This window comes from Aspergillus novofumigatus (genome assembly GCF_002847465.1).
Source record: "Aspergillus novofumigatus IBT 16806 chromosome Unknown P174scaffold_7, whole genome shotgun sequence".
NCBI classification, from domain to species: Eukaryota; Fungi; Ascomycota; class Eurotiomycetes; order Eurotiales; family Aspergillaceae; genus Aspergillus; species Aspergillus novofumigatus.
This window is the reverse complement of record NW_020194280.1, coordinates 2,126,384-2,140,052: the sequence shown is the minus strand read 5'-3', so window position 1 is coordinate 2,140,052 and position 13,669 is coordinate 2,126,384. Positions and strand designations below refer to the sequence as shown.

The 13,669-nt window shown below is 46.6% G+C and overlaps 5 protein-coding genes across 5 annotated transcripts; 2 read left to right on the top strand and 3 right to left on the bottom strand.

Moving 5' to 3' along the window:
- Window positions 1-1,948: 1,948 nt before the first annotated feature.
- Window positions 1,949-2,599, top strand: P174DRAFT_463398 (uncharacterized protein; the record flags this gene model as incomplete). The annotated part of the gene is made up of 2 exons (XM_024830261.1): window positions 1,949-1,998; window positions 2,053-2,599. 2 exons carry the CDS (start codon window positions 1,949-1,951, stop codon window positions 2,597-2,599), a joined length of 597 nt encoding a protein of 198 aa, XP_024679880.1.
- A 1,688-nt stretch (window positions 2,600-4,287) lies between these two features.
- P174DRAFT_444969 (uncharacterized protein) lies at window positions 4,288-4,678 on the top strand. Its single transcript, XM_024828221.1, has one exon. The coding sequence runs from the start codon at window positions 4,411-4,413 to the stop codon at window positions 4,612-4,614; it is 204 nt and encodes a 67-aa protein (XP_024679879.1). The 5' UTR covers window positions 4,288-4,410; the 3' UTR covers window positions 4,615-4,678.
- A 357-nt stretch (window positions 4,679-5,035) lies between these two features.
- Window positions 5,036-5,440, bottom strand: P174DRAFT_506780 (uncharacterized protein; the record flags this gene model as incomplete). The annotated part of the gene is made up of 1 exon (XM_024831328.1): window positions 5,036-5,440. The coding sequence occupies exon 1, from the start codon at window positions 5,432-5,434 to the stop codon at window positions 5,036-5,038; it is 399 nt and encodes a 132-aa protein (XP_024679878.1). The 5' UTR covers window positions 5,435-5,440.
- A 488-nt stretch (window positions 5,441-5,928) lies between these two features.
- Window positions 5,929-7,692, bottom strand: P174DRAFT_434327 (carboxyl ester lipase; the record flags this gene model as incomplete). Its single annotated transcript, XM_024825863.1, has 4 exons — window positions 5,929-6,185; window positions 6,248-6,807; window positions 6,889-7,107; window positions 7,166-7,692. 4 exons carry the CDS (start codon window positions 7,690-7,692, stop codon window positions 5,929-5,931), a joined length of 1,563 nt encoding a protein of 520 aa, XP_024679877.1.
- A 2,149-nt stretch (window positions 7,693-9,841) lies between these two features.
- P174DRAFT_463396 (cytochrome P450) lies at window positions 9,842-11,597 on the bottom strand (the record flags this gene model as incomplete). The annotated part of the gene is made up of 4 exons (XM_024830260.1): window positions 9,842-10,257; window positions 10,311-10,913; window positions 11,101-11,323; window positions 11,397-11,597. 4 exons carry the CDS (start codon window positions 11,595-11,597, stop codon window positions 9,842-9,844), a joined length of 1,443 nt encoding a protein of 480 aa, XP_024679876.1.
- Window positions 11,598-13,669: the final 2,072 nt, after the last annotated feature.

Below are 13,669 nucleotides of genomic sequence, written 5' to 3'. Positions count from 1 at the left end.
ATGACTTGGACAGGGCTATCTGCCTCGATTAGAGAATATAGCACATATGCCTTATCGATTAGCAGGAGCAGTAGGACAAATGTTGATACTGGTACAAGGAATGATCGAAGTTGCTTTTAATAAGTACTAAATCTGTTGTGGTCCATTCCAGTGCATGTCGTTGCAATGTCTCACTACACTTGTACTTTCCATGTTCGGGCTAGACACTACTGAGTCGGCGGACTCGCTAAACTGGGGCATCCCCTGGTCAAAACTTTCAGTAATTACTACCTTTCCAGATCCAGGCAATGCAGGGGGGATTCTCAGAAACTAGTGTACCACGTGCATAATATCACCTAAGAAACTGAAAATTGAAAGATCCCTTGGTCCGTTAGCATTGTTTACATCTAGTTTGCGTGATAGTTATGATAGTTACGCCGGTAGCTTATAGAAAACACCGAAGTAGAACGCAAGCCATGTAATAGTGCCTTTCCAACATAACAGACGCCCAAAGGCAGGGATGATAACAGGAGAGTCGACATATTATGTTACCTCAGCCTAGGGCTCAAAGTGTGAGTCAGTGCCTACTGTGTCTACTATCTTATATAGTAGATCACGTTGTGGGTCTGGTAGGTCCGTCTAGAGTAACTTATTGTTCTAGGACTTATCCCATCCTTACCATGCTGCATAACCCATAACACCACAGCCTACTAAGATAAGGACACATCCGTTAGCACCTCAACTCACGGTCACGCCACATCAAAGATAAAATGATTCTGAGTTGTTATATACAATTAAGAGTACGTAATTGAGGGAATGCATTCCCACGATAGAATTAACTATCCTAATACACCCTCTTAAAGAACCCAGTTTCTCAATAACATAATTATATCTACCTAGTAATGACCCTACGAAAGTGCAAGTGTGGGCTGCCGACTCACGAACTGTGCGTAGCATCAAATGTGAGTACAAGAGGTGTTCATGCTTCCAAGGGAAGTCTACGAGTTGTCGTTTCGTGGGTAGGCAACCTCCAAATAGCGTCGTCTTGGCGAAACGGCGTGTCCCATGATGGAGCATGCAATATTCAACTGTCTGTATCTCTGAAGGTCTTTTCTCGTTTATCGCAAACTGGATTTACGTAAATCTTCGAGTGTGTTCCTGCCTCGTCTCGGTTCGTTCAATTCCTTGGCATGCAATAGAATGTTGTCTAGGTTGGTGCATTCCAGCTTAGGAGTTGCCCGACAAATTCGATAAAGGTCTGAAAGATTGCAGGGGCCTGCATCAGCCCGAATGGCGTGTGAAGCCAGTCAAAACTGTCGAGGTCATTTTCCATACGTGGTTCGGATTCACACAAATGTGTTAGTACAGTTCTGCAACATCGTAGTATTACGTCTTAGATTCTCTTCCACAAAGTCAGAGTTGTTAATCTTCCAGAGGAGTTAAGGCTCTGGGTTGTGCATTACGGCGTAACTCGCCTATGGTATCAATGTCACACAATTGCGAAGGGAGGATGGAGATTCATCCAATATTCATTACTCAATAATTGATTTTGACTCTCGAGATAACATCATATGTTCTAGTGGCAGTTGTGCACAGGGTTAATAGTCCAGGCTAAGCTTGTTGTGGGGAAGTCTTGTGCTTAGAGAACGCGCCGCCCGGACCCAAGATTCACCCTAAACTTAATTAAGAATCAGGGGGAAAATTCTGCTCGTACAGATCCACGGATTTAAGACCTTGACTGTTGCTTCTTCTCATAAATTTTCTCCGACCATTTACTTCTTCTAAGCGATCAAAAAAGGTCTCCACCAAGTGGTCCACTGACCTTCTTTCGAATAATACGGCTCCAAGACAGCAGTTCAACAGTTCCGCTCTATATTAGTCTCATCTCCCAGAAGGGGTGCCTAGGGTTCCTAATCCATCCTACAGCCAAACTACTACTACCTTCCAAAAGTGGATGAAAGAACAGAAAATGGACGAGGCCTTGACTCCGTATTTGCGATGGACACAGAAAGACTGCCTGTGAGCTCTCAGCCCCAAGCCTAACCAGAGTAGCCGCGGGTTAACCTCCTGTAGCCTAGGTACGCCGGCAATTTCCCTTGAGCTGCAAGGCCTTGAGAAGCTGTGGCGGAGAACCCCATATCTATTTGAAGTCATCTTACGCCGTGTCGATAATAGAGACAGCCCATGCCTTTTTGATTGGGCTCCTCATATCCAAGGATTTGTGGCCTCTGGCTTCATTCTTCTTCATCATGCCTGTGAAGGCTTGAGGCAGATTAAGCTTCCCCAAAGCACATGGCCTCCCCTTTTGCCATGGGTCACAGAAGAATCATGTTTTATTGAACATACTTTAAGGCGCGCCCAGCGATGGATGGATGTATTACCAGACCGCTTTCTCTCTTGCCTAACAGCTGGAGAGAGATATACATTATTCTGGCCGGGTGAAAGATACGCCACATGGGAGTGGGGAGTAGCCAAGAACCATTTTGACAGCTACATACCAACCCAAGACACCAGCCTCATCCTGCCGGGCGGTCCTTTACTAACCTTCACTGTAGAAGAAGGAGAGCAGCCATTGCATATTCCCAATCCATGGCCAGTGGAGGTAGTATCTCGAGCGTAAGGACAGCTGCGCTTCCTGAGTTAACTACACGCTGATGTGGATTTTAGAGAAGAAGCCGCCCCGATTTTAATCGCAAAGATTGAATGTGCATCAACCGTTCCCTTACACAAATGGGTGGTGAGAGTGAGAATTCATATTACCTACCATCCTGGTCCTTCTGGCGAGACCAGGCCGATCACCTTTCATAGTCGACTTCTGAAGTATCCCCCATTTATCAGTGGTGTGGTCGTTGGGTGGAGTACACAGTGGACGGCTGTGGAGGGGGATATGGGATGATCCTGATATGGAGATCTCACCCGGCGACCATGAGGATTTTGCAACTCTTCACCCTGGACAGACCTTGTCCTCATTTGTGGACCATGAGTTGCCTGAAGATGCGCAGGTGGGCGATTCATTAAGAGCCCAGTTGACAGAGACAAAGATTGATTGGTGGGACTGGGGAACGCGGGAAGACCACCTGTCTACGAAAGTAACAGTGCCCTGTTGGATAGGGCCTAGGATTCTACATCCCAGTGATAACAATGGGCGACCTTTCATTGTGGTACCAGCGTCAGAGCCTGTTGATATTCAAATTGTTTAGTCTCGATACGGCTGGAGATCATTTACATACGCTGCTTGAGCACATCCAAGTCCGTTCGAATTCAAGTCAAAATCTGCTCCAACTCTGCAGACACTTTCCCGAGGTGTCCATAATTCCTGCGTTGGAAACCGACATGTGCGACGGAAAGCCTTGTTTTCAACTTGTAGTTTTTGCTCGTTCAAAGAACGGCTAGGTGGCAAATGACCGATCCAAACAAACCATTCTCTAAGACCGTGTCAGTTATCTTGCTGCCACCTGGTCACGATTTATTCAGATTGGAGACGAGAATTGAGAGTAGATTTCAAGCGCTTCCTTCCGTCAGCACTCTTTAATTGAGAAATTTGAAAAACTTAAATCCTAATAATAATAAGCCTATTCCCCTTCTATAGAGACCATCTATGGCTAGGGAAACCGGGTTACACTAAGTCACTAGATTTCGGGGACTCTCAAATAGTACATAGATATGGGAGTATTTCTGCCACTTATTTTAGGCAGTTATTGTCAATGCAGGATATCCTAAGATTATTATGATTCACACTCTAAGGCGGGGCCTGGCAAACAGACTTAATAGTAAGATCTAGTCTACTTGTCACTTCAGGGCGGAATGTTCTTATGTATTCTTACAGAAGTAGTGACTGAGTCTGAGAGGAGCCAGATCCCTACATAAAAGGATCCAAATGTCTTTAGAAGAAGCTAATGGATAGCACCTCAGCCATGAGTAGCATGAATGCATGCCCTGGAAAGACGATGCACCTCGGCCATATCAAATATCTCAGAGCAGAACACCTACCCTCAGCTGGGAGCGAATTTCTGAAATTTCTTGCTAAATAGAAGCTTAATCGATCTCAATTCTGGATCAAACTATTTGATGGTTGAGTACTTCATCCTGCAACCACAGCGTATGAGGACACAGCGAAGAGCATCGAAGAGCATCGAAGAGCATCGAAGAGCATCGAAGAGCATCGAAGAGCATCGAAGAGCATCGAAGAGCATCGAAGAGCATCGAAGAGGAATGGGTCAATGTCCTTGGGACGACCGCGTGAGTGATCTAGCCCACGTACAGAGAAACCGTACATGGAGTACATACTAATAAATTATCAATGGATACCGATAACCAACAAAAGAGCTGTCGAGAAGATCGGATCTGAGAACGCGGTACTCCATACGGAGCAGAGATGTCTCATGTGGGGAGGCTGACCAAGGAAGGAAGGAGGTAACCACTTCCCTCATCATGGAATTCATTTCTATCATGCATAGCAAGTTGAACGCCATTGATCACGACCGCAACCTATACGTCCGGCCGTGCATATTCATGAAGTGCTACCAGTGCAATGAATACGGCCACATGGGCCTTCGTGCGACGCCAAAGAGCGATGCGGATATTGTGCGGAAAAGTATAGTACCAAAGAACATGGTGAAATATACGGACCCTTAGTCAGCACCGTTTTAGCGTGCTATGTAAGGGTCAGCATCCGACATAGAGCAAACTCCTATCCAAAGAAAAGGAAGAAGCTGGCAAAAACGGGACTCGCTCGACGAAAACCGCGCGTCTCCAATCCGGAGCGGGCGACATACCTAGTGGCATCCACCCCAATAAATGCACTGTGGCACAGGCAGCCTGCATCAGCGCTGGCATTGGGGCTACTCTTCCAAACTTTTGAGCTCCTAAGGACGAAGGAGCCCCTGATCTGGACATTATTCCCCGCACCTGATCGAGAGCCCAGATGATCGTGGGAGGTCTACGCTTATCTCCCAAGGGAACGATCGGCAGACAACTGCACAGAAAGATTACAGATCTGGAAGACATAGTGTCTTCATAGTTGCAATAAAGACTCGACAAAAGTACAGTAGCGCTCTTATAGAGCCGGTGACTGGTGCGAAAGATACTGTTCCTTCTGAGGAGCAGCGCGAATGAGTTCTTCGAATGTGATAATCGCTCTCACAGCCCGCACTGACACCCTCCATGTCATTCGCGACTCATGTTTTCCTTCCTCTTCGAGAAGCTCCGACCGGAGAGACACGTTAGCAACCCCATTAGGTGACGTTACTCTCATGAGGTTTAATGTTCCAGTAACCTGCGGGTAATCCAGCCAGAGTTTATCCCCTGGACCAGGAACACCATATGTAGCGTGAAAGTTTTCTGAGTACCGAATCATCCCAGCAAAGACACCCGACATGTCTCCTTCCTGCACTGGAATAATAGGACAAACTGACAGGAAGCTCTCATCTTTGGGATGGGCTGCCAAGTAGCCCATTTGTGTATAAAATTCCTAAATAGGAAGGAGAATAAGCTGATAATGTTTATAAAGCATCCCTGACTCCGTGGAAGATGCTGCTGTCCTCCATGGAGCAGCGTGGCGGCAGCGATAACAGGTTGTAGTAACCTACGACGAGTGGCAAGGCCGCACAAACGTCGGGCAAGTAAAAAACAGTGTGGAAAAGACAGGTACGGTGGGGGAATTGGGAAACGGACGTTACCCGGCAGAATGGCTATCATTTCCCACCGCAGCAGCGAGTTGCCTTGGTGACTGTAGTTTTCTGCTCGGTAGGATCCTGATATTAGTGACTGGCTACACTGGCACTGGTATTATTGACTGGGAGTCCTACAATAATAAATCTAACTACCTAGTCAACTCAGCAATGAAAAGGATTTCCAAAACCTTGACGAGCAGAGAATAGCCCTGAAATAGCTATAGAGTTATGTGCATACCAAGGGGGTCAAAGATCTGACCCCATATGAAAGTAATTCTCAAGCTCCATTCCTCTCATCCATAATAGCCTTCATAATAATCTTGCAGTTAGGCTTTGTCGCCCAAGGATCAACACTTGTCTCTAATCCTGTGAGTGTGATGTTGGCAGACCTCGATCTGGTGGAATACAAAGGCCAGGTCGTAGTGTTTCTCATTGTAATATCCTCCTTTGAGAACTTAAGTATTTCCGATTGAAACAGTCTTGCAAGTGAGACGCTCGAGACTGGGGATGAAGTATTGTCTTTGAAAAACATATCTGCAGTTGGTCAATACACAGAGCGAATCATCAGCAGAAAAGGGTATAGAGAAACAACATACAGTTTATATCCAATCCATGCGATGATGGAGGCACAGAAAAGACATATCGCAGAGTCTTATTCGCGTATGCATTCGCAATCGCCTGAGAATTACAAGCCCACACACTATCTGTTGTCCAGTCCTGGGCGATTTTCTGTGCCTGCGAATCGGGGTATGGATACATATCCCTAATGCGCTGGATAGTAGTATTGCTGGCTTCTGGCAGAACTTTGCGGATCAGTGAGTGAAGTTCTTCAGGCGTGCCAATGTCTGGCGTTGTGGCAAATCCTTCTGCTGCCATATTACCAGATACTACAGCTTTAATGCCTTCGTTATAACGGCCCTGGTTGAACAGGACGGTTATAGCATCAGGGATGTATTTCCCATCTGGGAGTGGGCCAAAACCAACCCCTGGGCCAAAAGTGCCACCGCCGCCGTCACCGAAAGTGTCGATGAGGAGCCGTTTATTAACATCAAATAGGAGGGACGATGGGGCACTGCGAAGACATTCGAGGGACGAACAATTTGCAGCTTGTAGGATGTGATTATAGACCTCCTCGCGGCGCGCTGACACGTTTCTTCTAGGCAGAATAGCGGGCGATGATATGAATGCCTGCGATAGTCAGTCTGAGTGAAGAGGGAAGAGTTTGCTGATCTCTCACCTTCTGGAATGGAAGGGTCCCATTCCCCCGTTCGCCACGAGCATTAGTGCAATCATTGCACCTCCTGCACTCTCGCCGATTGCAGTAATATTATTTGTATCACCGCCAAAATGAGATATGTAGTCCTTGGTCCATTGCAACGCAGCAACACCATCATGGAGACCAACATTGGCATCCATATCTTCGTATGGAGATGATGCCCATCCATATAGACCCAGTCTAGACAGGTATCAGTCAACGTTGATAATCATCTCTTCATCTGAAAAGGCTCCCTAACCTGTAATTACTAGCCACGAAGATAAAGCGATCCTCCGGCTTCTGAATGAGATCCATCAATCCCATTGCATTTATAAGAAGATCCTTACTTCCAAATGCATACGCACTGCCATGCAACCAATGAATAACCGGGACATTATCCCCGGGACGGACACCCTCAGGCACCCACACGTTTAGAAACAGACAATCCTCTTGTCCCCATGCGGAGCCATTGAGTCCCGGGAATGGAACCATTCCGGGTGCAGCATTTACACAATCAGTTGAAAACAGTCGGTCCCTGCCATCTTGGATACCCTTTTGACTCGGTGGGGGAGTGCTTGGTTTTCGGAACCGTAGGGCACCAGTTGGTGGTTGTGCAAAACGGATGTTATTGTATAGGCGAACTCGGGTGCCAGATGCAGTGGTGTTGGTGTATGTTGGGGCATGAGTCGCATACCCAAGGTCCACGAGGGGAAACTGCTGAGCAGCTGTTGTGCTAATGATGGAAGAGATAATGCATAGGGAGAATAATGCCAGAATCGAGCACATGTTCAATATGTCTTAATATTGCATCTATTCTGGCTTTTTACAGGAGGCAAGGGCTTGTGCAATCCTGATGCGCTTTATATGCTCTGTCTATAGAATATGGGGGACAGGATATAGTCCCAATAGAGTAAGAGTTCGTACTCGCCTAGAGCCAATGACGTCGCTCTTTAGGGCTACATTATCTGCCAGGCAATACGGGGCGAATCCGAGACTCATACTAGTACTCAGTTCGCATTCATCGTCGTGCTGATTCGTCAGCTAAACGAGGCTGCTCCAGTAGGCGGTCCTCCGCCTGTGCTGGTCGTACGGGCCGCGATCTTCGGATCATGTAGGTCGGGAGCGGTGAGTCAAGTATTCCTGGCCATCCATCACAATGTCTACACACCCTGTCTTACTGCCCGCGTCATCAGCATCTGGGCGTATCCCACTAGCACTTCGGCCCAGTCCCTCCGACCCTGGAGGTATTCAGACCTTAAGCCTCAGCCCATCCTCGACCTTTGACCTCAGGCGCATCTGTAGAGAAGGCTTAAGACCTTACTGATTGTGAGCCCGACGATGCCCGTCCTATAAGTTAGGATTGTTAGACACGGAACCACAGATGACGTGCAGACCGAGGTAATAAGCTCACTAGATAAATGATCCAATAAAGACATTCCCCATTGTTATTGCCCATGAGTGTGTGTTCTTACTAATCTTAATAATGCCATTTTCAGTCAGGAGAATAGTTCCGCAGGAAATATTGGCTATGTGTGATTCTAATCTCATCATGTATGTACTTCAGGCCTTTCAAAACCTGGTCATGGTTAGAATTTGCAGGGGGATTTCATGAGAATGGTGTGTACTTCTGTGTAAATTATCACTATAGTGCTCTCATCTTTAGCAAAGATATTAAAAGACTAGCAGATCTTAAGCAATGGAACTCCCCAGCTGTCATAGGTGATAATTACTAAGTTTAGTGCTAGGTATAACTCTTGCATATTTACTGGATTTCTATAATCTGTCCAAACAACCTGACCTATAGGGACGCGGAGTGTATTGTGAGGGAGGGTCTTAAAAAAGGATATAGTAGTTATTCTTATGCTTGCAAGTGGGAGGTAATTAAGTCCCCCACCTCCTAAAATAAGGGGGAAGTAGAGCCTCTTTGATGCTGGGGGAAACTTAACCCTCTTAAAAGCTTCTGGCAATCCTTGTTTAATGGGAGTCGGGGGAGACGGCTCTGGGGAAGGGCTGACTTTAGAGTTTTAAGTAAGTGGTGAGGAAGCTTCCTCAAAGAGGTCCCCAATATCAGATATATTAGCAGAATGTTGGGGCGCTAATGCGGCACCTTAGGTCTAATAGCAAGTAAAAATTTACCTTGTTAAACTTTCATGCAAAGGAGACACAGGATAAGGCTATATTTATGGCCCTATTAATATTGTGGGCTGACTTCTTGAATGATTTATTGATGGGTGAATTCATAAGTAGGAGGTCTGCTGCTGAACTCTAAATCTCAGTGGGCACACCCTATCAATCCTGGCACATACACCTCCTATTCATTTACTTTTAGTAGGCACTTACAGAGCTGTGTGGCTGTAATTTTCCATGCTATTTTCCATGCTATAGTGTAATTTATGGGCATGGGAATGAACCATGCCAAGGATAAAGAACCCAGACATGCTATAGCTGATTTAGAATAGGTTGTAACACCACCATCATACCATTGTTGGGTGGGATTATAGATACAGCGCTGCTAGAAACCTCATTTCTTCATTTAGTTGGGTAAGCAGGGCAGAAGACTACTAAAATCTGTTATTTAAGGTGAGTCTATGGCCTGAACTTAGAGGATTTTTCCAGATTCTATCTTTGGAAAGGGCGGACTTTCCCAGAAGGAAATAGAAGTAATATAAAATCCGAGGCCTTCTCTCCTTCCTACTGTCATATATAAACCCTAGGTTAGATTAGAAGTTTCAGACCTTCATTCCTTGCGCTTTTCACGTCAGAGGTTTACCATACGAATACCCTTAGCACGAAACGGCCGTTGGCCTTACGTGTTGTCATTGTTATGCGTTATAACCTTGGTTTCTTGTCTACCCCATTACCAGCCCACTAGCGATGTTTAGATGTGTCCGTAAACGTGTATATCTCATCCACCGAGGGAACTAATTGATCTGCCCTAAATAGAAATTTCCTGGCGTCTGCGAATTGAAATCCTACCAAGCATGTTTGCAGCGAACATAACCCCATGCTTTTGCGGGGTTGGCCTTCCGTTGACCAGCTTCATGTCGTACTTCAGTAGCAAATGACACAAAACAATCTTGATCTCGTGGACGGCAAAGAATCGACCAGGACAAGCATAAGCCCCGTAGCCAAAGCCCATGTGAGCAGGATTCGTCGAAACACATTGGTGCAAGTCCTCCTGTCCCGGAATCTGCCGCAACTTCAAGAACCGATCAGGCACAAATTCCTGTGCATTAGGATAGATCGAGTCGTCCCACATACGGTGGACAGGAACCATGAGCTGTCGGCCTTTTGCTATTCGCGTACCATCCGGAAGATGAAAATCCTCCTTGGCCTTCCGCTGCATGCCCACTGTGCAAAGATGGTTAGTGAAAAAGAAATCGAAATGGAATCGGACGTCTTACCTATGGCAGCTGGTTTTAGTCTTTGGCTCTCCTTCATCACACTATCCAGTAGCTTCAACTTCTCCAGCGACCCTTTTACCAAGCCCCCATCCTGGGATATAATTGAGGTTATCTCATCCCGGAGCTGGTGCACCAGCTGTTCCCGCCCACAGATATCATAGACCACTTGGGACAACATGTCTGTGGCGGTGTGAAGACTGACAGAAAAAAAAGCCAGGTGAATAAGGGCTGGGTCATACTCCTTCCCTGCACTGAGTTCGTCAAGCCATTCGACTAAAGTGAGGAAATCAGGATTGCCCTCCGTACGCATCCCGGGGGTTTCCTTCCTTTTTTCAAGGACGACTCCCAGCAGACTGCGTGTTTCTGCCAAGACTGAACGCAGCTTTCGGAAAATTGGCAGCGACCAGTGAACTAGCGGGCGCAACGACTTAGGCCAGAAATGCAGCTGCTCAGCAGCCATAATTGCCGTTCTTGTATACTCCGGGATAATACGCAGCCAAGCCTTGTTGAGTGATAGCTGCTCTCCCCAGAATACCCGAGTAGTGACACGGGCAATGAGCTCGAGGATCGTGTCCGTTACACCTATCTCGTGCCAATCTACATCTATTATTAGCCCCAAAGCAGAAGTACAGAGCCGATGAATCCTACCAGGGTGATCGGTAAATAGGTCCGCCAGTGCCAACGCAGTTTCATTGGACATCGTATCCGTTAGGCCTCCTGTAGTAATACATTACCACCGTTCGTACGATTGGTGTCTGTATAATGCAATTGCTCACAGTGCGCTACATACCAAGTGGAATGCCCTTCAACTTCTTTCGGATAACGCTCCTCAACAGTCTGCCATTGTACGAATCCATTTTAAATATTTCAAGGCCGGGGATATCTGAATGAAAGTTCTCATCGATGATACCATTCCCGGTGATGCTACGGTGATTCTGGAGATCCTGGGCGTATTCCGGCGGCACGATGTATCGAGGACCGTAGTCAGTCATCAAGAGAAACGTCTTTCTGGCCTAAACAAAGAGAGCAGGAAACACACCGATTAGCCTTTCAGCGGAACAGCGCCACGCCAACTCAAGACGTTACCTTGCCAAAGCCGGACTCGAGCATGTCAGCTGCAGCATTTGAAAATCGCTTTTTGGCGTTTGTGTAGAAGAGTTCCGTCGGGGCTTTATCATTACGAAGAGGGAGCTCATCATCTCGTCTGAACAAGAGCAGAGCCGCTGCCAAGACACCAATGGCCAGAAAGCCAAGTGGGAAAAGTGCGTCCCCTGTGTAATTGTCCATCGTGACCCTGCCAGGCACGAAGATTCAGGTTCGGGAAAGAGTCGAGGGAGTTGTTCAAGTGCCGTGGAGCAAAAGCTTAACAAGTCACGAATTGCCAACGTGGGTTACCATTTTCTTAAGTTTTCTAAACCTGTATTCTGCCTCAACCTCTCCCTGGCTGACGTTATAAGAAATAAATCCGATGTGCGTGTTTGCTTGGAGGAAGGAAGGTATTTGCCCCTTTCCTCGATATTTTCCAAGGGTTGGTAGGAATGACCACCAGTATGTCCCCTTGCAGACAATCAACCGTTATGTCTCTCGTCTCCGGCTTACCTCTTTGTCGCTTATCTTCCCAAAAGAAGGACTTATACCTTCAGAACATGGTGTCCCTCTACTTATTTTCTAATGTAGGTGTAGGTGTGAGAGAGGATACTCAGGAACTTATGCAAAAAAACTAGTGCGGTTAAATAAAACTAAATATAATACCCCCTAATATGGAAAATGCGTTATCAGTAGTCCGAGAGTAATAATAACCACTCAAAGGCCCTTAGTACAGTGAATCCACTGTAATAATCGGAAGCACTCTTTTAAGAGCATAAAGAGACATGGGTAATAGAGTTTATCCCAGTCATTACAGGCAGTCTCATTACCGATCATAATGTAGAACCTTAGGACAAACTCTCAAGCCTAGTTCAAAGCAGAGTCGTCCCTCGTTAGCACCTATTAGGAGCAAGTTTGCCATACATACCATGGATAAGCTAGCTGAAAACTTTTTGAGTTATTGTATGGTAGGAGCAACGGTGATGGCATACACTAGGAGTGTAGTAACTTACTCCTCATACTTACACACTCGATCTTAGTATCTTTCTTTTGTCTTCCCTAATACTCTATCCTTAGTTATTCAGTGTCTTCCTGTCCATGGGTATTTATATCATATCCGTCTATTAGTAAAGCTCGCGTTTTGAAAGTATGGAATGCCGCCGCTGGCGTACCACTGGGATCATCCTAAGTGAAGTCATGTCACCCACTCACCGCTCGGTTTGACACCAGAACACAGGTAGATACATTGCGGAATGCGAGGCGCCTATATTGGTCCCTAAAAGCATACACCAGTACACATTCTTCATTGTCTTCTAAAAAAGAACTGAGATGAATGTCGCCCAGGTATGCGCTATTATTTCGGCATGGTCTACGAACACGGCATGATTACAGCCAAAATAGTAGGGTTTCTCAACCCTGGGTGGCATCGGATTAGCTTCGGGGTCCTCCTTTCGTTTCGCCGCTTGGTAAGTCCTCGGCGCCGTATCCATGACCTATCCTGGGCACCTAGTCAGGAACTTAACTAGGGCATACCGGACCCCTGGTTAGCTATTGAATGTACGACAATCGACAATATCTACCACCAGATTATACAGGCTGGCCGCGGTTGCGCCAAATCATCAAGAGGGACATCAAGGACGCCTTCCGAATAGTCCCTATCGCCGAGGCTAGCCCGCATCTCCTTGCCTTGCAGTGGAACAAGTCCATCTACGTCGATTGTTGCCTTCCGCTTCGATCTTGCAACAGCCCATTCCTCTTCAACCTCTTCTCGGAGGATCTCCACTGGATACTCCAATGTCTTCTACCAACATTCTAAATAAACCATTGGCTAGGCGACTTCATCACAATAACACAATCCTCCTCGACTTGCCAGGTTGAGAGAGTGTCGCCATGTCAACCCGAAAGACTTCCCCCCCCCCTCTTACTGCCTACGACTGAATTTGGCCTTTGCAGCATACTCATTCCGGGAGAGGCTGGTTCTCACCAACCTTGCTTCAGTAAGAATAAGTTCTTGATTTCAGTTACTCCTTGCCTTTAATAAAATTGTGGAGTCTGCTTCCCTGCCTTAGGTACTATGTGGCCTTGCATAGTCGTACAGGCGCATGAATCCATCCTCTCTTGTCTGGTCCGGCGAGAGACTCTGGTAAAAATATGTAACGTATGCGGAGAAGCGGTGTGCTGGGGGAAGACATTTAAGTCACCGTAGCTATTTTCGTCGTCTACCTCATCCACGAATCTGCAAACTATTTTTTTCTCCCTGAGAAGAAAGACGA